The sequence below is a fragment of the Rhinolophus sinicus genome, chromosome 13 (genome assembly GCF_057876585.1).
Source record: "Rhinolophus sinicus isolate RSI-liver-muscle chromosome 13, RSI-T2T, whole genome shotgun sequence".
Lineage (NCBI taxonomy): Eukaryota > Metazoa > Chordata > Mammalia > Chiroptera > Rhinolophidae > Rhinolophus > Rhinolophus sinicus.
This window is the reverse complement of record NC_142513.1, coordinates 4,916,412-4,939,168: the sequence shown is the minus strand read 5'-3', so window position 1 is coordinate 4,939,168 and position 22,757 is coordinate 4,916,412. Positions and strand designations below refer to the sequence as shown.

The 22,757-nt window shown below is 46.5% G+C and overlaps 3 protein-coding genes across 4 annotated transcripts in view; 2 read left to right on the top strand and 1 right to left on the bottom strand.

Moving 5' to 3' along the window:
• RTF2 (replication termination factor 2) overlaps nt 1-17,638 on the top strand; it is a 29,869-nt gene extending 12,231 nt beyond the window's left edge. Inside the window, exons 6-9 of one of the 2 annotated variants that reach the window (XM_074317271.2) lie at nt 13,512-13,625; nt 15,813-15,867; nt 15,971-16,066; nt 16,901-17,638. In XM_074317271.2, the coding sequence (XP_074173372.1) occupies nt 13,512-13,625; nt 15,813-15,867; nt 15,971-16,066; nt 16,901-17,085 (450 nt within the window). In that variant the 3' untranslated portion in view covers nt 17,086-17,638. The remainder of the gene's footprint in view (nt 1-13,511; nt 13,626-15,812; nt 15,868-15,970; nt 16,067-16,900) is intronic. The other variant, XM_074317272.2, reaches the window with a different exon arrangement.
• Nucleotides 2,888-6,299, bottom strand: LOC109444561 (putative beta-1,3-galactosyl-O-glycosyl-glycoprotein beta-1,6-N-acetylglucosaminyltransferase 7). Its single transcript, XM_019726044.3, has 3 exons — nt 5,327-6,299; nt 4,748-4,843; nt 2,888-3,114 (listed from the first exon to the last, which is right to left on the bottom strand). Exons 1-3 carry the CDS (start codon nt 6,297-6,299, stop codon nt 2,888-2,890), a joined length of 1,296 nt encoding a protein of 431 aa, XP_019581603.3.
• Nucleotides 17,639-18,975: 1,337 nt separating the features above from the next.
• On the top strand, nt 18,976-21,066 carry LOC109444560 (protein FAM209). The gene is made up of 2 exons (XM_074317450.2): nt 18,976-19,743; nt 20,664-21,066. The coding sequence occupies exons 1-2, from the start codon at nt 19,495-19,497 to the stop codon at nt 20,925-20,927; spliced, it is 513 nt and encodes a 170-aa protein (XP_074173551.2). The 5' UTR covers nt 18,976-19,494; the 3' UTR covers nt 20,928-21,066.
• The last annotated feature ends 1,691 nt before the right edge of the window (nt 21,067-22,757 follow it).

The following is a 22,757-nucleotide window of genomic DNA, read 5'->3' as shown; positions in this document are numbered from 1 at the left end:
TCAGGTTGGAAACTTCCTTAAAAATAAATCTGTTGTCAGAAAAGCAAGATAGTAAGCACTTTTCACTTACATAATCTACATAAAAATTGCCTTTGCATAGCTAGATTGAATACTCTACGTATTAGTTTGCTACGGTTACCATAACAAGGTACCACAAACTGGGTGATTTAACAGAAATTTACTGTCTCATGGTTCTGGAGACTGGAAATCCAAAATCACCATGTCAGCAGGGCTGGCTCCTTCTGTGGGCTGTGATACAGTCTGTTCCAGGCCTCTCCCTGACTTGTACATGGCTGTCTTCTCTGTGTCTTCTCATAGGCCTTTCCTCCGTGGACGCTCTCTGCCCAAATTTCCCCTTTTTATAAGGACACCAATTATGTTGGATTAGGGCCCACGCTGGTGACTGAAGCTTAACTAATGACCTCTGCAGTGACCTGATTTCCAAAGGTCACATTCTGACATACTGGGGTTATGACTTCAACATCTGGGGGGGGGGGGACACACAATTCAACCAATAACACTATACAATGTAGAAAATCATAGCGCATGGGAGATTCACTGGCACACTTGAGTGAGTCATTCTCTCACTCATTCATTCAACCAGGATCTATAGCCTGTTACGGCTCACATACCAGTGCTGGCTTGGGAGCATCACTTCACCTGCCTGGGGTGTAGATTCTAATACATAAAATGAAGGAAGCAGAGTAAATTCACGGACGCTTTCCTTTTAGACCCAAATTCCAAACAGTAACATTTTTAAATGAGGACTAAACTAAATGACAAATTGGTGCACTGTTATCAGGAACCAAACTCATACTTCTGATTTAAAGTCCCACGTTTAGTAATACTAAGTGTGTCAGTCAAGCTTGGCTAACTGCTGTGACAAACAGTGACACAGGGAAAGTTCCTGGTTGGCCAGCTTTCTTCTAAAGGACACTCAAGGACACAGGCTGCTGCTGTCTCGTAGCGCTGACCTCCTCTGGTTTTTGGAGTATTGACCATTAAAGTGACTGATGGGGACAGAGAAGGGAACATCCAGCTTAGGAAGTTTTTATGAGCCCGGCCTGGACTTGATGGTCATCCCTTCTGCTCACATGCCATTGGCCAGAACTCAGTCATGTGGCCACACCTAACTGCAAGGGAGCCTGGAAAATGTAGTCTGGCTGGATGCCCAGGAAGACGAGGTGAAGACCAGCCATGTCAGCCACTCTGCCAAAGAATGACGGCACAGTTTCAGGAACTGGAGTCTGTTGTGACAGTTTGAACGACGTGAGGTAAAGCCACAGTGTCAAAGTCTGAAATATTTTCTTTCATTTTTTAGGTAATGTCTGAAATTTAGAGACATCGATGTCATAAGTAGAGTGTCAGGAACCTCTGATATTTGGGGTATGCATTTTCTCCACTTTTCACTCTGTAGTTCTATCTGCATTTGGCTTTTCAGTTCACTAGAAGAGACTTGGGGCTTTGAAATAACTCTGGTTTTGGGTTCTAAAATACACGCACAGTGTGCACCTTTGATTTCGGTAAACAGGGTCCAAAGAGATGTAGTTGCTAGGTTTTTTGTGTTTTCAATGTAAACAAATCACTAGCCAAAAAATTAATTGTATTCCCCACTGTGTTCCTTCCTTCCTGTAATAAGAAGCAGCACGTTGGCGTGATTACAGGTTGCAGAATAAATGATGTGCTTGTTACTCAAAGCATGACCCACGGTCCTGCAGCATTGGCGTCACCTGGGAGGTTTTGTTTTCTCTTTTTAAGACATGCAGCCTCCCCACCCCTCCCCCGACCTGCAGAATCAGAATCTGCATATTACCAAGACCCCCCAGGATTCGTGGGCACAGTCAAGTTTGGGGAGCCCTGAGCTAGATTCTAGAGGTGATCAGTAGCATTTGACTTGCTAGCTCTCTGGCTTCGTTTTTGTGGTCTTTGTAGTAGGCGAGTGGGGTGTGTGGATGTTTTAAACTCACAAATAAAACAGAAGTGTACACCCATACTGTTGGGTTTTTGTTTGTTTTTGTTTTTCGAGTTCTTTTCATGGGAGAGGGGTGGAGTGGAAAGGGGTGAAAATAAATTAGGGAAGGGGAATATCTTCAAAAGTGGTTGGCAAATTCTGATTTTCAGGCTCTGCTTCCAGGTTATTTTAGCTTTCTGCCATCTTGATGGTCTTTGTGAATATTAAGGCTGGGAAATTGCATAATACCCAGCACAGGCAGCCTTAGACTTTTACATGTAAAAAAAATCGAACAGAACAGTTGAACAGTAGACTCTGCGTGTTAGCAAGAAGCCTCTGTCCCCAGAAAGCTAGAGAAATTATCTCAAGATCCTCGTTAATACATCGCCTTTACGATACAGTCCATAGCAGTTGATTTCAGACATTGTTTACATAGGATTTAATTGTGTTTTTTTACTTCACAAGTGAACACAGTGAGAGCCCGACTCAGGGCAGAGCGAGCAGCAGTTCTTGTCGTTGGTTCTGGTGCTCACGAAGGCTGCTGCCTTATCTTGGCCTCCCCGGCCTGTCCCATGCCTTCCAGCCTCCCCCGCCCCTCCTCCAAACAAGCTGTGTTCTTATTCTCACCTGAGCCTGGATCGAGTGAAGGATCTCGATTTTCAGCAGCTGTTTACTGAAGCAGGCAGCCCTCCATGGGCTCATCTGTGTCCCCAGCAGCACCTTGAGATTCTTTTCCTCTCGTGATTTCTTTCTCAAAGCGACAGAAGTGGCCTATAATCAGAAGCAAAGTGTTGTCAGTAGCATTTTTCTCAATTCATTATAGGACTAACTTGTATCAAAGAATCATTTTCCCATCTTCTTTGGTTGATTGTTCTCTTAAGTCAAGGAAACAGAATGATACCAGGAAGAAAGCAAACCCTCCTTCTAATGTCCAGCTCAGCCGTTCAGTTTCGCATCAAAATGAGTCTGCTGTGGAAACCGCCAGTGCGGCTCCACAGAAACCTCTGCCTGCCGCAGCACTCTGAGTCTGTGCCGCCTCTCCAGACACGTGACCACAAGAGGGTCTGTTGAGGAGTCGAATTTGCTGGCAAACAGAGAAGGCGATTGGATGATCCATGGCAAGTCTCCTGGCCCATATACACAGCTCTCCTGGACATAACGGCCTGCAAAAAGAAACCCCAAGACTTAGCTGCCTTTGTTCCCGCCTCAGTTTCCATTCACATAAAAAAAGTGACGCGGTTCTTCTGAGGTCACCTGGGAGGTGTCTTCGCTCCCCAGGCATTCAGATCGCATATGATTTCCACGATTGCTCGGGTGGGCTTTTATGTTGGATTTTGAATTTACGATGGAAGGGAAGTTTTCATTCTTTTTGTCAGTGCTCTCCAAAGTGTTGAACGATTACTTAGGTGACTACGGTGAAATTTTAGCTAGTCATGAACCCAAGGGAGATGTAACAACATTCATTTGCCTGCTAAAAGCTAAATTCTGATAGCTTCTGTTTTACGTTCCATGAACTTTTAAGCCTTTTCCTGGGTTGTGGGTAGTTCGTAAGAATTGGCATTGATCTTAATAAGTCATTACTTCAGCCCCTTATTGGTTTTGCAGAGTGAGTGTTGGATATAAATGGATTGAAATGGGAATTACAGTAGAAGCGCATGCTGATTGGATCCCTTCGAGGTGAACTCAGTAGCACGTTTTATGTGCCCGACCCTGTGCTGGGCTCCTCTCTTACCTCCCACCGACACTGAGGTGGTCCTGTCATCACCTTCAGTGTGAGGCAAGTGAGTTCTCAGCTTGTTTGCGAGAGAAAGTTCTGTCCGTCTTGGAGACCTTCCTCTTTGCTCAGCTCTCTCCCCGTGCCAACCCTCTCATTCTACTTCTAAAAACCTATCTTAAGGAGATATTATGTTTAAAAAGGGATGTGACTGCATGCACAAAAGTGTCCAGTAAGACTGAAATAATCAGAAAGAACCTTCCCCATACTGAGCAAGTATTCACTGAATAAAGGGCCTAGAACTGGGACGTAGTAAGTGTCGTGTAAACGGCAGCTGTTGTCGTGGATGACAGACATTCTTGGTACAATGTCGATAGACTTCCATTAACCAGCTGAAAAGTGTTAATATGAAGACAAGCACTGTGAAAAGCTTAGGACATGGAGAAAAAAGAAGCACGGACCTTGATTACAACTGGATAACTGATCTTTGTACATATGGGTTCAAACTGGAAGGGAACACAGACAGATGGGATGTTTTCAGAGTTGTGTTAGTACTGTTTTGATAATTAAAAGTAAACTCTGTGGGGTGGCCAGTTAGCTCAGGTGGTGCTGGTAGCACCAAGGTTGCTGGTTCGATCCCCACATGGGCCACTGTGAGCTGTGCCCTCCTTAAAAAAAAAAAGAAAAATTTTTAATAAATAAACTCTTTGTTGCTGATAATAACGGATGGCTGTCACTCTGCATACAGAACAAGGCTGTAAGCTTGCCCAGTGGAGGGTGCCTGGTGGCTACATCTGATTTGAGACCCAGCTCTGCCAGCTCTGTGCCACTTTCTGTGACCTTGGGAGTGACCTCACCTCTCTGAGCCCGGGGTTCCTCATCGGTAGAGCGTGACAGCAGCCCTGTTGTATGTTCACTTTGTGAACATGTATCAACCTGCATACTTATGATTTTTGTGCGCCTTTATACTTAAAAGTTTTCAAAAATTAACACCATGCCAATTGGATTGTCACTAATTACAGAGTACTTTCACTGTGACCAAGGCAGCAGTTGTCTGGGGAGTTTTTTTGTTTTGTTTTTACCTTTACATCCGTCGTGAACACGTCCCTCCTCGTTTCTCCATTTAATGGCTCGCAAGTCACCTTCCCAGCCAGCATTCGCTGTGGCACCTGGAGCATCTGGTGGGGGGATGGAGGGGGGACAAGCGTGAGGTGTGAGGTCCAGCTTCTCAGTTCTTTTAGTTCAGGTCTCCCATGCCGTTATTTCCATTCCTCCAGATACAAGAACTAATGAAGAGCTCCTGGCACTATGCCTGGCACTAGTGGGTATCCAGGATGTTTATTAACGGAACAAAGAAATAAAGAACTCTCCAAATATTTGCGCTTAGACTTTTCCAAAGGCCCTGTTTGAGGAGATACAAAATGCTTCTTTCTGGAGAGGGAACAAAAGCAGCAGGTTGGTTTGGGAACTTGGCACTCTGTCAGCCCGCCTTGCACCCCTGAAATCAAAGACCCTCTTTTCCTCCCCAAGTGGAAAGTCTTGCAAAATACAGAGTTATTTACAGGCCATATAGCAGAGCTGAACTAGAAACTTCAGTTAGGATTCAACTCCTGTTGTTGCCACCTATCTGAACACACCCCAGATTGCTGGCTTGTTATTACCTTTTAGTCGGTTCAGAGTCACCCAGTAATGTCGCTCTGGGCTGTGCATGTCTTTGGACCACTGAAGCATGTCTTTCGCACGAATGTCTGTCAGTACAAACTGTACAAACTTCCTCGTTAGTACATAGTAAGCGCTTCCAAAATAAATTGTTAAGTTATGGGGTGGATCAGCTTTGAGTATTTTATTTGGAGACACATAGCTGTTTCCTTCAGGGCTGAATTCGGGATGCCTTGGACCGGTCTTGGATTTCATGTTTCCTTGTTGAATTACCCCAGGAGTGATATTTTTGTCACTCCATTTGCTTCTGATGTAGTGTATGATTTCCTTGTTGGTTTTGATTGGAAAGTCCTGTCCACAAAGATTAATGACATAGTCCCATTGAAATTTGGAATGGACTAGATCTTTCATGCAGTTAATGTCTGCCTGTAGTCTCGTAAAGCCCGTATTAGGCACCTTCTCTCTCTTCGATGAAATGAAAATATTTTCAAAACAGTTAAGCAGGGTTTGCACAGCAGCCTTGTACTTCTTTGGGGCCTTTTCATCAACGTGAATACAATAAACATTTTGAGGTACATAAATAGCCCTGAGAAGCTGCACAAACATGGCCAGCTCCTTCGGAACAGTTATTATATATGCCAACGAGAAGTGACCCTCTTCGGCAGACAGGGGGCGGGATATGAAATGCAGCGCCTGGGAAACCCTGCGGCAATTTCCTGGGGTGTGTAAGGGAGCGAGTATTTCCGGTCCATGAGCGTTTTTACAGAATTTTGCAATTTGGGGGGCTGCCCCTTTCCCTTCAAATAAAGCTGAACACAGTTCATCTGGATAAAAGCCGCATTCCACTGTTGCCGGATAGATGGGCTCCTCCTCTGGCCCCTTGGGAGTTGGGTTCCTTAAATAGAGAAAAATGGCAGTGATGCAAATGGCCGCACACACGAGAAGGCCAGGCTTTGTGGCTCGCAGCGGGCTCATGTTGTGAGCGTCAGGCTTCTTGTCACCGTGGTCTGAAAGTTTTTTCTCTGCGCTTCCTAAAAGAAAACAGATAGAATTTAGGATGCTGTAACCACCCCCCAACTTGACTGAAGTACACGTAGTTAAGTGTGTGATTTGCTCAGTTTTTGTGTATGTGTGCACCCGGGAAACTGTCCCCGGAGCCAAGGTAACAAGCATGTCCTGACCCCTAGGAGTGTTCTGTGCCGCTCTCGCTCCATCCTCCTTCCATGCTCGTCTCTGGGCAATCATTGACACGCGCTCCGGCTCTCTGGATCCGTTGGCATATTCTGTAATTTTATGTAATGGGATCATGCACTGTGTACTTTCTGCCTGGCTTTTTCCACTTAATGATTTTGAGATCCACCCACATCGTTGCATTCCTCACCACTTCATTCCTTCTTATTCTGAGCAGTATTCCGCCATACGGACAAGCCACAGTCTGCTCGTCCCTGCACCTGTCAGTGGACACTGACGTTTGCCGTTTTAGGAGATGACAAGATACCGTCAGCATTTGTGCACAAGGCTTTGTACAGACCTGTGGTTTTATTTCTGTGGGGGTAGATACCAGATTGGAATGGCTGGCTCACAGACACGTGTACGTTTAACTGCCTAAGACCGCCAGCCAGTTTTGCAAAGTGGCTGTACCATTTTACACTCCCGCCAGCAACATCTGAGAGCGCCAGTTTACTCTGGATGGGAACTTGGTTTGGCTCAGGAAATGTTTGTTGATTGCCCCAAATGTAAAACATGATGGCATAATTTTAAAGACTGTTTCATAAATTATGTCATGTTTTTATCAACAAAGCCATCGTTCAAATGTACACATTTCACATTTGGTCTGTAAAATAACAGAACCTTTTTTATATCATAAAAATGTTTTATAAAAATAGAAATTCAGTAGGAAGGAAATACCTTCTTGAAATGCAGTGAAAATAAAGCTTTTAACTTCTTCTTTTGAGAATTTTGGTTAAAGGTAAACCATGTACCGTAGCTGTTGCATTTCTCCTGTACTGTCGCTTCAATGTGGGAGGAGGTTTGGGAGGGTTTGGGGTTTGTCGTCTTTGTTTTTAAGCCTGTGGTCAAAGGAAGGCATTCTGGTCCCATCACAAATGTTAGCCCCACTTCACTGACAGATTGCGCCCCGTGTAATCCCCAGATCCCAGGGGTTGGCTAGTCTCCGTAGCTTATATAATTAAATGAAGCCCAGTCTCGCCTGTGACCCACTGTACTTTGGGCTGCGTGTTTTTCCCTCCCTCGTACAGCAACAGCCACGTGAGCTTGCTGCCTTTCTATTTCTGTTCTGTCAGTGCCATGTCCACAGTTGCCCCACAGTGAAATTTTCCTTCCAGCTCAGTTTCACTTTATCATTTAGAAACAGGTGTGTGTGGGAACTAGGGTCACCAGTGGTTTAGCTTTATTGTCACAGTTTCACACAAGCTTTTCAAGGTGGTCCAGCCAGCCTTGTATCTGAAGCCTGGGAGACTCCCGTGCTGTTGAATGTGAAAACTGTGGAGGTTCTTACTGTTGCTTTAATATAACACCCAGTGGATACTGGGAAATTCCCACGGGAGTCAACTCTGCAGGGCCGGGCAGGTTTTCCTTTGGAAGGAGTGGTGAGCACCGCTTTCAGTTCTGCAGCGATTTCCTGGCCTTGATTCTTGGTGATTTGTTGTTGTTGTTTCTATAGTGTGAAGTCAACTTCGTAGCCATAGTGAACATGGAAGTGTTCAACACGGGACTTTCTATCACTCAACTAATTTCCAAGAAATGTCAGGGGTATTTTCCAAGTGTGGGCAACATGCAGCTCCCAAAAAAGGAGTCTTACTGATTTTTGAACCACTTTTTTCCTCCACAAAAAGTTATAGTGGAAGTATTTTTTTTATTTTAAAGGCTTTAGAAAGAGTGGCAGTTGTCCTTGTGTTTTATGGAGCAGATAGGAAAGTTCTCTGTCCAGACCAGACGCGTTTTTCCCTTTCCGGTGTCCTGTCTCCTCATGTGTTACTGAAATCCCAAATGGTTTCTAAAACTGTCATTTTCAAGGTGTGTGAGAGAGCGTCTTAAGGCTTTTTCATGTACTGTCATTCCGTAATTTAAATTTCCTGGGCTTTATATACTTGAATAGTCTTTCAGTTTTCTGCATCTGCAGCCTTTGATAGGCAGCATCATCAAAATACGTATGTATAGTGTACAGTAGAATTAAATGGTTCCAAACAGTGAGTAATCTTTTCAGTAGAAATAATTACCAAAGTTAATGGTTAAGGATGGTGTTTACATTTTTTTCCTTTTTATAATGCTAGAATCTCTACAATAACAGAAGTGATTTCCAATTGTACTTCTCAGAATGGAATTGTATTACACTTTATGTGTTTGTCCAAGCATAAAATGCTTCCACGGGGTTGTTTCAAAACACATAAGTATCCTAATTATTAGAGCCAGTGAGTATGTTTTTCTCCTTTTCTTCTTCTTTAGTCTTCTACAGTCCCCCCTCCCTGGCCCCCAACAAGCCTGAACAGCCAGAAACAAAAGTCAGCACTATGGCTTGAGACTGTGGATTACTGCTAGAATACTGCACTTAAGGGCAGTCATTTAAACTCTGTTGTGATGGGATTTCATGTGTTATAAAGGCTTTTCAGGGGAATTGACAAGATCCCATATAAACTAACTCTTTTTGCTGAATCTTTTATACTTTAAAAAATAATAATAATTCCCGCGACTAAATAGATAATGAGTAGGCATCTTTAAAGATGAATTTAAAATATTTTGCTGTATATTCCAGAACATTACTGCTTAACCAGATTAAACAATTTATCTCCATTTTCTGGACTGCAGATGGGACATACGACAGTGCCTACCTCATAGGGCCACTGGGGACGGGGGACAGGGGCGGATGGATGCCAGCTTCCCACCAAGCCTGGCCCAGGGAGGTGCTCAGTGCTTGCGTGGGATTGGGGTTCCTTAGTGCTCGCCAGCCCCGGGGTAGTGGCACCCCCAGACCATGAACGCCGGGTGCTCTGTCCACGTACTTGTATGTTTGTCCTAAAAAAGTCACTGTAGCCACAGCAGTGAAAATGGTGGTGTGTTATTTCTAATGGGCTCTGGGCTCAGAATGATGTCCAAAGCATCCTACAAGTTAACAGGTTTTTTCTAGAACTGTCTGAGCTTATTAGACTACTTTGAATTCAGAGACTGTCCAGCTGTCCAGTAAAACAGATGTCTTAATAACAGCGTCCTGATTCCTAAAATGTGCACACGATTTTTCAGCCACTTTGATATGAAGAGGCCAACTTGATTTTAGGATGTCCCCTCAGAAGAAGCACAGAAATAACATGTTTAGTGTCGGCACCCAGTGCGAACTAAGGATTTGGATGTGGCCCTGAGGCTTAGTTAGTATCTCCCCTGTGAGCAATAAAGAAATAAATGGTGGCATTAAAATCGTAAACTCTAATTGGTCTCATACCTGAAAATATTCCACTTTTATTTTCTTCCAAAAAATGAGGACAATTTGTGAGAGAAAAAGATGCTGCTACACCTGCATTTTACAGTATTATTGGCATTATTCCAGTATTTCTACTTTAAAACCATAGAGGAGGCAAAGAAAAGCATTTTGTTGTAATAACAATACCTGTTCAGCCTGTGCCATTCGTGGCCTGTGTCCAGGTACGAAGCACTTACCACGGGGTGTTTCTCATGCCCCTGGGGTGGGGGTCCTGGCTGTGCCCCATCCACGGGCTTTTCTCTCCATCAGTTGCTGCTGGTCTTGCGGTGGCTGCAGCTTAAATCACAGGAACGAAGTTGCTTGGCAGGTTTTGTTCCCCTCTCATCCCTGGAAGATTTTATTCTTGTTGATTCTGTAGATTGAAAACTAGTGCTGCTTTTGTGTCTCTGAGTGTTTCTTCAGGACCGGACCACCCCTTACAACACAGAATGAGACGGCAGCACCAAACGCTGGGCCAGGGTAACTCTCATATTCTGAAAGCCGAGTGAAATTTTGGGTCGGAGTCTTTAAAAGCTTGCAAAAATAGGAAGCCAGCGGTGGTTATCTGCCCCTTTTTCATTGAAGGGATAAATACAAGTCACTCACCAATCTTGCAGGCTCCCTGAGTAGCACTGGGAGCAATCTGAGTGTGTCAGCATGGCTCTGCAGGGGACCTGACTCCCGGGATGCAGGTCAGTGTCCTCTGGAGCCCAGGGCGCCTGCGAGGTGAGTCCCTGCTCACCGTTACTGGGCCCTCCCCGCGTCAGTCTCCTCCGCGGACACGTCACTAACATCCTTCCCTGTCTGGCTGCGAAGCTTCTCTCACTTGCTGGCACTGCCTTTAGGCTTCCCACAGACACATCGATTAGGGGACTGAAGCCAGGAGACATCATTGCACACCAGGGAGATGTACCTGCCTCCCACATATGTGCACACACCTGAGCTGGATGCTTAGTCGGAGGACAGATGTGCTTCACCTGCACCGGGTGACTCGAGACACATTACTCTGCGGCAGAACAGGTGTGCTGTTCCTACAGGCAGACTGCTGAATTGCCGGGAAGAATCGAGGGGAAGGGCCAGTAGGAAACTGCTGAGGAGCAGCAAGCTCCGATATCTGCATTTGTATCACAGACACATGGCAAAGCTTACTGAGCTGTGGCACTGCTGTGTGTGTGTGTGACGTGCGTGCTGTGTATATACAACAGCTCAATCCAGCCTTTCAGCGGTGAGACCCCGGGTGCATTTGTGTGGAGATGTTCAGAGTCCAGGTGCTGAGGAGCTACTTTTATCTGGTGATCAGGAAGGGAAAGACCCTTTCACACAGGGGAGGCCGAGGCTGAGGCCAAGGCCGCCTGCCAGCTCTGAGTCCTGCTGCAGCATGGCCCCGGCACCCCACCCTGAGAGTGTGTTGTAAACGTCGTCCTGCGGGTCCCACTGGGCAGTGATTGGTGCTGGACTTCACCTGGTACTTCACGTCCTGAACTGAAAAGCAGGAAGACCCTCTAAGCCAAAAAGCAGTGGAAGCAAAACCAAGAAAATGGTGGTGTTACCTACATACCGCTTTGCACTTCCACAGCTGCAAGGAAAATGTAGAATAAAAGCCAGACATACTGGAGAAACTATTGTAATAAATGGACAAAACGTTAATAGACTTAGTGTGTCAACTTCTCATACAGACTACAATTTAAAAAAAATGAAAATCCTAATAAGTAAAGTGGACATGTACCATATGCCTGTAATTTATAAAAGAGGTAATGTGAATGCAGGACGACGTTTGTGTCTTAAAGCCAAACAAGAGCTGTCTTTGTGCCTTTCAGATCAGCAGTTGTTTCTTTCCCTTCAAATTATTTGGTGTGATGGGTCCACTCACATGTTGTAAGAAGTCTAAAGTTCATGTGACCTTTTAGGGGAGCGATTTGGCTTTAAAATTTCGTCCCTTTCATTCTGGTTTGAAATACTTCTCTAGGCTGTGTTGTCATTCATTCATTCAGCAGTTATTTACCAAGTGTCCACTGTGTTCCAGACCCTGGGCTGTGACCATGGAACATAAAAGACAAGGTCCCTCCCACTTGGAGATTCCAGTGTGACGGAGAGGAAGCCCGGCTCTAAAAGTCAGCGCGCACACGTGGGCGTGCATTCATCAGTGTAGTACTATACGCAGGAGACAGAGCAGGTTCCGTGGAAGACAGTACCACGTCTCGGGGATTGTGCGCCCGAGACGCATACAGCCGTCTTCACAAGTACTGTTTGTAAGGACAGAGACCGAGGAACCATTGTTCCATTTGCCTGTGATACAGATGTACAGTATTGCAGCTTATTGCTCCTAATTCTACCACTCTTCCCTCAGCAGTTTCCTACTGGCCCTTTTTTTTTAATACTTTTTTTTTTTTTTAATTAACATCCAGAGGTTTTATGAATATACAAATTCTAGTCTGCTTTTTCTTTTAACATGTGATAAATATTTTCTACATTGTTAAAAACTAAACTGTATACTCCTTCCTCCTGTTTTAGGAATGTGATATGATCTATGTAACCATTTCCCCCATTTTTTTGACATCTAAGTTACAAGTGATAAAAGGAAGCAAAATTTAAAATGAATATATGATTTCAGCAGGGCGGTAACAGTAGTACGTGGGGAAATACATTTGCAGGAAAACATGGGTGTTTTTCACTTTGCATATGTGTTACTTTTATAAGCAGAGAGGGAGGGTCAGTCCCTTTGGGCCAGCTGTGCCTTCTCAGCAGCGCTGCCGCCCCTTCTGAAGTGACCCTCTGCCTTTCAGTCCACGGAGAAGAGCCCCTGCCTGGCAGCAGGCAGTGTGACGGAAACCTGCCTCCTGCCCTGCTTTTGTTTGCCCTCAACAGACAGGCCGCTCCACCCAAGCTCCTGGGGTTATAGGCAGAAGCCTCCCAAGGTCAGGCGCACACCAACAACAAGTGACGGGACCTGTCGCCAGTGGGAGAGTCATGTGTCCGGTCTCTAGGGAGCAGACCTCAGGTCTAGGCAGCTGAGGCTTTGAGGGTGTGGGTCTGCTTTTAATGGATCTTTTGAATTTTGGAGACAAAGAGCAAGATGTCTCAAGTTTTAATGTGAGAGGTTCCCGACTTTTTATTTTTAGTGGCTAATTCAACGTTAAAAATACAACTCCAGGCACAAGTGTATGCCAAACGGGGTCTGCAATCATATCTAGACGACTAAACATGTCGAGAAAGGAGACAGCTGACAAGATAGGAACGGGGGGCAGCAGGAGTGGGGGCAGGAAGCCAGGAGGGAGAGCGAACGGGAACACACCTGCCTCTGGGTTGTGTTTGTCCGAGGGCTATTCACGCCAGAGCCCCAGCGCCAAGCCCCACTGGCCTCGTCTGCCACCTGATTCTCTTCCTGCAGATTCTTCCTCATTCCCTGTCCCAGGACGACATCCCTGGGAGAAGGCTTTTGTAGGTCAAAGGAAGGTCTCTTCAGTCATGAAAGCTTACCAGACCCAGCCTTGAAAAGGAGATGACTTTGACCCAAAGCGATTGGTTTTGGAGACAGAACCACAATAAATAATAACCCAGCAAAGGCAGCAGACCCAGGAGCTGGCTAGGCCAACATGCCGGGGGGACAACAACAGCTTCCCAGGAGCTGGGGGGCAGCAGTTGGGCTGAGAGTGAGGGTCCAAGGGTGCTTGCCCTCTGCGTGGTGACGAATCTGTCTCCTTCCTTTTGCTCTCCAGTGTGGGGCTGCCTTCCAGGACGATGACGTCATCGTGCTCAACGGCACCAAAGAGGACGTGGAAATGCTGAAGAGCAGGATGGAGGAGAGAAGGCTGAGAGCGAGGCTGGGAAAGGTAACGGGTCCTTGTGTGTGTCCCTCACCTGCCCGGAGTCCTGGGCCAGTGTTCAGGTTCTGCCCAGCCGCCTCCGTGCTCAGAGCCCATTGCAAACCACCAAGTTGCATTGCTGGCAGCTGCTTCCGGTTTACAACCCGGAAGGGCCTGGACTCCAGAAGGTTCCAGTCCAGGCTGGGCCCCACGGGAATAGCGGTCAGCACGACTGCCGTGCTCTCACTAATTGTAAAACGTGCAGTCGGCCCTCCGTAGCCTCTGGTTTTCATCAGTGGATTCAACCAAAACATGGGTTAAAAATATTTGGAGGTGGGGAAAGGAAATCCCAGAAAGTTTCAGAAAGCAAGCAAAACTTGAATTTGCCACCCGCCTAGCGCACTGCTGAATGTACACAAATGAAGTGATGTGTGGGCACACGTGCTGTAGTCTGTATGCAAATACAGGTCATGTGCAAACACGACGCCATTTTACGTAAGGGACTTAAGCACCCTGGGAGTTTGGTATCCGTGAGGGTTCTGGAACCACCCCCACCCCCTGCATATACTGAGAGACAACTGTACAGACTTGGTGTTCATAACTTGTAAGATAAAGGAAAAGGGGAGTCCCCATCACCCCAGCACAGATTTGAGTGTCCCGGGAGTCACCTGGAGCCCTGGGCGGCCCTGGGCACCTGCGTTTCCCACCCACTGCTGAGCATGCAGCCCCTCGGGCAGCTCTTTGAGGAGCGAGGATATATTTAAAGGGCTGAGCACAGATTTCAAAGTGACTCTATATAAGCGCGTTCATTCTAAGTTTTCTAAATTACTATGATTTTATTATCATACGAGCAGAAAAGAGAAAGAAAAAAGCTTGAGCTGTTTTTGACAAAGGACAGTTACCAAAAAGGATATGACTGTTCTTCATTGATGAAGCTCAGTTTTTAAAAAGCACCAAAGGCAAAAATTGTGTTTTGAAGGAAGGTCCTGAAGACGTTTGTGTGGTCGCCGTTCACCATCTGACTTTAGTGAGTTGTCTCCTCTGTCCCAGGCTTCCTGCCAAGTTGTTCAAAGCCCAGGGGAACCAACGTGCCCCTCTCTGCAAAATACTCACCAGAGCTTCTGGGAATGCCTCCTAGATACTGCTGCCAGGATACCAAAATATTTCCCAGATACACTCGCAGCGGGAAACAGGACTAGCGTTTCGTCTAACTCCTCCTGCGTGTGCTTTTCAAATGACAGCTATGAACGGAGAACTGAGAAATCAACTCTTGTCTCTTTTTTTGAAGGCCAGGGTATTACTTACCCTCAGATTTGCATGTGTGAAATAACAGGAAGTTTTTGTCTTGTACAGGTGTTACAAGTTCCATTGCATATATACATATATGCAAGAAGACATACATATATGAGAAGACATATATATATTTGCCTTCTTGCCATGTTTTCCACTATGGGAGCCTCAGGAACTAATTAGGCTGTGTATCTGTGTATGTGTAGCACCATCTTTTGGCTGTTTAGGAAAATGGCACTTTTAAAGTAAATTCTCTGAATGTGGTCCTGTTTATCCTTTCTGTGATGGAATCAAGTCTAACAGAGCTGTGTGGTTTTAGAGTGGTTAGTTTCATTTAAAAAATCTTTGCTGACCAATATGTTAATGAGCGACAGAATTCTAGTGCCCCAAAACCTGACAAGAGTAACCCAGAGTCTAAGGATTGGCTAACGTGTCTGTTAGTTTAAGACTTAAATCCTTAAAGTTAAACAAACAAATATCAAGGCAGTGTGACAACTTTGAAAAAGCCTTACTGCAATGGGCAAGATTCAGCACGCGTGTATCCTGGCTGGACTCGATGTCCCCGCGTGTACTGTATGTTAGTCTTCATTTAACTGCTTTTTGTGGACAATGAATCGTCCCCATTAACCTTGACCATTACGACTGAAATCTGTCATCATCATTAAAAATTTTTGAAAATGTGATTTTGGAATATAAAACTTCAGCAGATCTCTACAGATATATTCATTCCTGTGTGAGGCAAAAGTGCATAGCTGGAAACCCATGCAAAGGGTCAAGGTTTAGAATTAAGGGCATGTCAAGGTCGTCTTCAGAGCAAGCACCCGCCACCATGTAGAAACCGCATTCGGCTCCTGGGAGGGCGGGGAACCGCTGACCTGAAGTGAGGGCATCCGAGCACCTGCAACTTCCTCTGTCTTTTTACAGAAAGCAAAGAAACCCAAGGCTGCAGAGTCCGTATCCAAGCCGGATGTCAGTGAAGGTAAGATGCTAAGAGGGCCATATTACAGCAAAATGAGACTAGGCTGTGGCCTGAGGAAGCTCATGCTTTTGATTCTGTTTTGCTCTCTTTGTTCTTTTTGCAGAATCCGCAGGACCATCAAAAATTAAGGCCGGGAAGCCTGAAGAAACCAGCCTTGATTCTAGAGAGAAGAAAATCACCCCAGCTTCCAAAAGTGCAGGTGGGTCCCCGAGACCACAGGGAGCTGCTCAGGAAGCTGGTTATGTCAGCCTTACTGGGATGAATCTGGAAACGCAGGCTCGTCCTGAGTCATGTCTCTAATTCATTGGTTGAGCTCTCATGGGGGACTGACTAAGAAACAGTCACTGTACCCCAAAGCAGTAGTCCATCAGGGTTGCTGGCGTCTGGCTTTCCTGTCGTGTGTGCACTTGGTGCCCGGCTGGTGGACTGGGGCTCACGGGACTGAGCAGGCTGTTCCCGACCCTTTAGGGCAGAGGTTTTGTGCCCCCACACGTGGCACTCAGAGCCAGGCTTCCCCCCACCTGCCTCTTGGCCAGCTGGTCAGAGCCGTATGGCGTATAGTCCAGAATTCAGTGCGTTCCTCCTGAAACTCATGAATTTTAACTCAAAAAAGAAAAAAAAAGTATTTATTTCACACAAGGGGAAGCACAGCTGCATTAGGTAAAAGACCGTGTAAGCTCGTAAGTGGCATCAGCAGTGGCTCATGGTTCCCGGTCCACCTGCAGCAGCCGCCTGGGCCTCCTCTTCCCCTCACCGCGCCCCCCGCCCCCGGTCTCCCCCCCATCCCAGCAGGATCTGAGTCATGTCACGCACGGCCCTGGGGCCAGTATAAGCACATCACGAGTAGTGTGATTTTAAATGACAGACTTCAGTGTTTTTAGGAGTTGGTGATGAGATGGTGGATTTCCACCTTCATCCCAAGAGGAGGAAGGAAATCCCCAGGAGTAACACTTACCTTTTCCCTTTTGAGAATGTGGGATTTGGAAGGACCTTTCATCCCAACCTTAAAGCGTCTGGCTTTCCATTTATCCAGCAGCCGCAGCAAATGGGAGCTCTTCTGGAAGAGTCGGGAAGCCTCCCTGTGGAGCCGCAAAGAGGTCCATTGCCGACAGCGAGGAATCTGAGGCTTACAAGTCCCTCTTCACCACCCACAGCTCTGCCAAGCGCTCCAAGGAGGAGTCAGCCCACTGGGTCACCCACACGTCCTACTGCTTCTGAAGCCCCAGCCTGCCGTCCCCACGCAGCCCGCTCAGACCCTGTGGGGCAGCTGGTGTGGGCGCTGGCTGTGCCGTGGAGTCCCTGCTAGGTGTCCCTTTGCACCGTGTCACACGGTTGTTCTCTACGCCTCGGAGCCTGCGTGGCCACTCGTGCCTGTGAGGCTCGGGGTTCCGGGAGAAGGCGTGGTGGGCGCCTGCCCCGTCCCCCTGTCCCACAGGCCGAGTGCTCACTTCCACCTGTAGATGCACCTGGACCTTCCCACGGCCAGGGAGGCCGTGTCGGCCACCTGTGCTTGAAATCATGAGATTCCTGACACCTCGTGGGGGTGTGCTCGGCTCGTTTTGACGAAAATTCTAATGGTATTGCTGCAACAGTTACCGAAATAGAACTTAGGAAGGACGTGTTTCCAGTGCACTCTGCCTGCCGGGGGCATGTCTCCTCGCCCGCTGAGGATGTAGGGGAGGTTTTCTTCTTCATTTTCAAGATAGAAGAGATTGAGTTGGGCACCTGACGATTTGACACAAAAATAAAGCAAGTCTGCCTTTTCTGTCCTCTGTTTGTATTTTTGTTCTTCTGTCCTCTACTCATGTTTTGGTAAGAAAATTTCAGCCATTCCATTGCTAGCGACGGGAGTAACTCCAGGATGTTAGGTGAATTCCACCAGGCAGTGTCCTCAGCATCCAAACCAGCATCTCAACACCCTTCTTCCCCTCAAGGTCACTTTCAAAATCTCAGCTTTCCCCCCTACCCACCACGCTCTTCCTGCTTTGCCACTGGTCCTCTTCTAGTGGGAAGTGCTTTCGACTTTCGAGTTCACTGTAAACCAAAAAACGTGATTCCTATCATTAAGTACACATCAACATTTCCAAACAACGAAGCTTCCTGAGCATGTCTGTTTGGGGTCGAATTCGTAAATCAAGTCTGTCCCTTCCTGCATCACACCATAACCACTAAATCTCAGAGCACCATGTGGGGTAGTTAAAATGCAGGGTACCTGCAGACCTGGGGTCACCTCACAATACTCTGCAGAAGCTCCGACTCTCCCCCAAGAGCCATGTGAGTCAGAGAGACTGGGGACAGGGTGGTGGTTTCTAGGATGAGCCCCTCAAGGTCACAGGACACACCCTCCCGCCCGCAGCCATGGGCAGCAGGCCAGCTGCTTCCCAAAGGGCCCCTCGGAAGTAGGAAGGAGTAGCCCTTCAGGAGGAATGGACTGGTTTAACCACGCAGCCCCCTACAGGACGCCCCCCCCCCGCCCCCCGCAGAGAGCATGCTGTGTGTGTAGAGAGGCCATCGGGGCAGCACAGCTCAACCATCCGCCTCCCCTTGGGTTTCGAACAGCCTGACAGAACTCCTGTGTCGCTGCCCAGAGCTCAGCAGTTTGAGGCCGTGCGGGGACCCAGGGGACCCTTAACAGAGTCAGCAGAAGGTTTTATTCCTCGGGGATATGTCTGAATCAGAACGCCGCAGGGAACAAGTACAAGCCTTGTGCTTCATGAACTGGGATTTCTTGTTCCGTGTCATTTTTAGAAGCTGATGGCTTCAAATCCACTGGCCACTGAGCCCTAGTTATACTCCTGGCATTGGCCTCGGTTGTCTTCTCGGGGTCCTCACACGTCTGGTGCCACCCTTCTCCCCGTATAACGCAGCCAACTCCTGATCGTCCCTCAGACTCGGCCCAAATGTCTTCCCGCACGAGATGACCTCGAGTACTCTTCTTGTTCTCTGCGCCTGAAGCTCTCTGCTCTGACCACATTGTCACATTATACTCTTATCAACCCAGGGATTGTACGCTCAGGTAAGGGCATGTGAGGCGACAGAGTGGTGGAGACGGTGGACACGATATGACCAGCTCGCAGAGCTTTGCTTCCACGCAGAGTGGCTCTGAGATCTTCCATGTTTTCTAAAGGAGTCAGACATCTAGGTTTTTAACATGAAGTTCCCCCTCGCCAACATTTAAGTAGTGTAAATAATTATTTTTAGAAATGTAGACCGTGGAAAACATCACTGGCTCCCAATTTGTAGCCTCTGGTTTAACCTCTTTCCCACTCGGTTCTCAGCCCCACAGGGGCACATGCTATGTCTGCTCTGCTCACCACGCCGGGGGGATTCAGCAAACGAAACGCAGCTAAATGAAGACGTCTGCCTATGAGTGCCAGGGGCAGACAGACGAGCAAGGACACGGCATTCCGTCATCGCCTCCACTCCCATTGCCCGCTGGAAATGTCTCCATGTCCCTTTACATCCTGGGCGGCCACCCTGGGCTCATTACCCCCTACCCTGCTGGCATCACAATGACCAGAGCTTCTGGCTGTGACATCACTGATGGCCCAGCCCTAAGTACCCAGTATCCAGGTACGAGGCAAACAGACCCACCATGAGCAACTTCCTCTCCCGTCGCTGCTCACCATGCTGACGCTGAAATGGTTTTTGTTCCTGCTTCTGTGCCTCTCCTGCGGCTATGCCCTCATGTTTTCTTCTCTGCGGGACAAAGGCCAAGACCCCCAGGGAAAGGTGCCTTGCGGAGGGCACTTTCGGAGTAGGCAGAACCTACCAGAGCATGCCCACGGCTGGCTTGGGAGCAAGTGGCTCTGGGTGGTTTTTGTTTTTGTGGTGTACGTGGTACTAAAGTTTCGGGGAGACAGTGAGAAGAGTAAGGTAAGAATGGTAAGAATAGATCCTTTTTGTTTTGGGGGTTTTGGGGGTTTTTTTACACATTTGATATCGTCTCAGAAATCTCAGACTTGGAGAAACGGATAGTCTAGTTATCACCAGCAGGACCATGATAAGGAATTAGGGTGCCTCATGGTCCTGAGAAATGCTGCCAGATTCCTTTCCTGATGTGTCCTTAGGGAAAGACAGTAGTCCCCAAATGCACGGAGGGTTGAGACTAACAGTTGGAGACCACCTTCTGTTTACTGGGTGAATAAAACCTTGGCTTGCTATGTATCCTGTTAAACGAATTTTCTCAACTTGAGGATAGATTCAAGAACTTGGCACGTTTGGGATCAAAATTACTCAAGGAGCCAGATTTCCTGCCCCTAACATTTGATCTGCTGCAAGTTGCTGAAGTGAATGGAGATGTAGTATCATTAAACCAAGTAAAGCAAAAGGCCTGTCGTAAAAGGAGAGAGATGTGAAGAGGTAACAGCTAGTCCCTAAAGTGGCTAAACACATCCCAAAGGGGACAGGGAAAGAAATATGGCAGCAAGTTCTCTCCTAGACAGACCCCACACTTTACGATACTGAGTAGAGCAGTGGTTAGCAAACCTTTTTTGTAGGTCAGGGAGTAGATATTTTCAGCTTTGCAGCCCATCAGGTCTCTGATGCAACAATGCTGCCATTTTAGTATGAAAGCAGCCCCAGACAGTATGCAAATGAATGTGCATGGGTGTGTTCCAATAAAACTTTATTTACAAAAACAGACGGTGGGCCAGGTTTGTCCATACTTTGCCAATCCCAGGACTAGAGCAAAGCTAGGACCATCTTCTCTTAGGTGAGCTCAACTGTCTTGGCACTGCGGCCAAACCCAGAAAGTCAACAGTGTTATTCACCCCATGTATCTTTCCCGACAGGAGCAGAACCCTCCTCCTGGCCTTCGAAGCTGTTCGTTTCGCCCTCCCCTAAAGAAAAATCAGAATGCTTCCCCCAAAAAAGACAATGCATTCAACACCCTAACCCAACTCGAGATGGACCTTGTGAAATTTGTGTCCAAGGTGCGGAATCTGAAAGTCGCCATGACAACCAGCAGTAAGCTCAAGCCTCAGCAGCTAGCGATACCTGCAGACCCACAAAATGCTATTACAATATATGAAATATGGGGTGAAGAAGAATACGAATGAATGCATTTGTGTGTTGAAGTAGGAGAGAAAAAGTTGAGTATTGACGAACCATACACAAACTATTAAAACTATTCTGAAGAAAAAGAAATGTCGAATTTCAGGTCTTTTCCCCCTCTTTTATTAAAGTTGAGAAAATAAATGTGAGATCCGTAACCGTGGCAGTTATTGTCTTGTTTTTGCCTTTCTCGCTTCCTCTAGACTTGCAGGTGGTGAGAAGAGTATGGACGGCGCCATAGGGGCCTGGGTGTCATTCTTGGCCTTGGTGCCATGGCCCCTGTAGGAAATTTGGGATAAGATGTTGATACCATTTTCATAGTCGCTATCTTTATAGGAGTTATTTGTGCAAAAGATGGGACTGATTCATTCCATTATAGAGGACTGCTTTATAGGTGTTAAATGATTGGTTTAGGAGGGTGTGTGTGTGTCTGTGTGTGTGTGTGTGTGTGTGTGTGTGTGTGTAATGGTGAATTCTAGAATCATTTGATTTTCTTACCACCAGTAAAGTCTTCCTACTCATTCCACCTCATGCATTAATTTTTTCTTCTGCCAAATGAGCAGTTCCATCTGTCTAACTGGATTAAGGAAAATGGAGAATCAATTCGTATTTTCAGTGTAATTTGGATACAGATGAGCTTAACCAGGGGCTCCCCAACTAGTTGAGATGAGTGTTCTCTGTAACGCTTATTAAAAATGTGGATATGTTGGCGTGTTAACACGGCTAATGGAAACTGTACTTAGTCCAGCCTATTAAGTTAGCTTACTGACCCCTAATGTAGGCCATCCTGATACTTTTATAGACGTGCAGGTGCAGGCCTGAAGAGAGAAGTTAGCTGTGGAGGCATGGAAATTCCCTTATTTCAACTTCAGTCCAAATGAACTGTGCCTGCCTGACTCTCCATCACCTCCCTTGCCAGCTACAAAAAAATTAAGTCCCTTTGTTTGAGCAAAGTCTTCAGGCGTCTGTCCCACGTGGATGTGGGAGTGAGACCTCATATGAAAACTGCCCACCTCCTCCCCTCGTGCCAACGTTACTCTACCTTTAAAAAGTGGTCCCTGAACACTTTACTTTTAGTCTTAACTTCAACTTACAGAATAGGAGAAAGTGGAAGGAGCTGAGATTACTCCTTTGTGTCTTCCGTGTTCTTTCTGAGTGTTTTCAAGCAGATGGGACTATGTGAGTTATTTTCAGAGGGTGCTGTGAAAATATGGGACAGATTTTAGATTAGAATGGAGACCATCTAAGAGACCAGCATTCACCAAACCATGGCTCACGGGCCAAACCCATCCCGCTACCAGTTTTTGTATGGCCCATGAGTTAAGAATGGTTTTTATATTTTTAAATGGTTGAAAAGAATCTCACACTATGAATAATATTTCATGACATGAAAATTACATGAAATTCAAATCTGAGGGCTCATAAATATTTATTTCACACAAGCCACTCCCATCATTTACATATTGTCTGGGGCTGCTTTTGTGCTCAGCGGCAGGGCTGAATTATCACACAGAAAAACCGAATGGCCCACAAAGCTAAAAATATTTACTAAGCAGCGCTTTACAGGAAAAGTTTGCCCAACCCTCGCTTATGCTGATCTCATGTGTTGTGTTAATAACTAGGGAAAATAGTCAGCTGTAATCTTCACAAACATCCTATGTCTGTCTGATAGACAACCGTCTAATTTCATAAATCATATTTTTTTGTAGTTCCCTGTAGGTCACTAGCAACCAAAGAAAGATGAGAATCCTAAGAAAGGGCAGAATATCACAATTCCTCATCGCAAGTTGACCTGGGATGTAAATTAGAACAAACTCTGTTGTATATTTGGATTT

Excerpts from the sequence above, each read along its gene's own strand:
- LOC109444561 (XM_019726044.3), bottom strand. The coding sequence starts at position 6,299 with ATGAGCCCGCTGCGAGCCACAAAGCCTGGCCTTCTCGTGTGTGCGGCC. Across the intron at positions 4,844-5,326 it reads GACTCTGAACCGACTAAAAG|ATGCTCCAGGTGCCACAGCG; the intron begins GTAATAACAAGC and ends TCCCCCCACCAG. Across the intron at positions 3,115-4,747 it reads TGTTCACGACGGATGTAAAG|GCCGTTATGTCCAGGAGAGC; the intron begins GTAAAAACAAAA and ends TTCTTTTTGCAG.
- LOC109444560 (XM_074317450.2), top strand. The coding sequence starts at position 19,495 with ATGCTGACGCTGAAATGGTTTTTGTTCCTGCTTCTGTGCCTCTCCTGC. Across the intron at positions 19,744-20,663 it reads GAGACAGTGAGAAGAGTAAG|CAGAACCCTCCTCCTGGCCT; the intron begins GTAAGAATGGTA and ends TCCCGACAGGAG.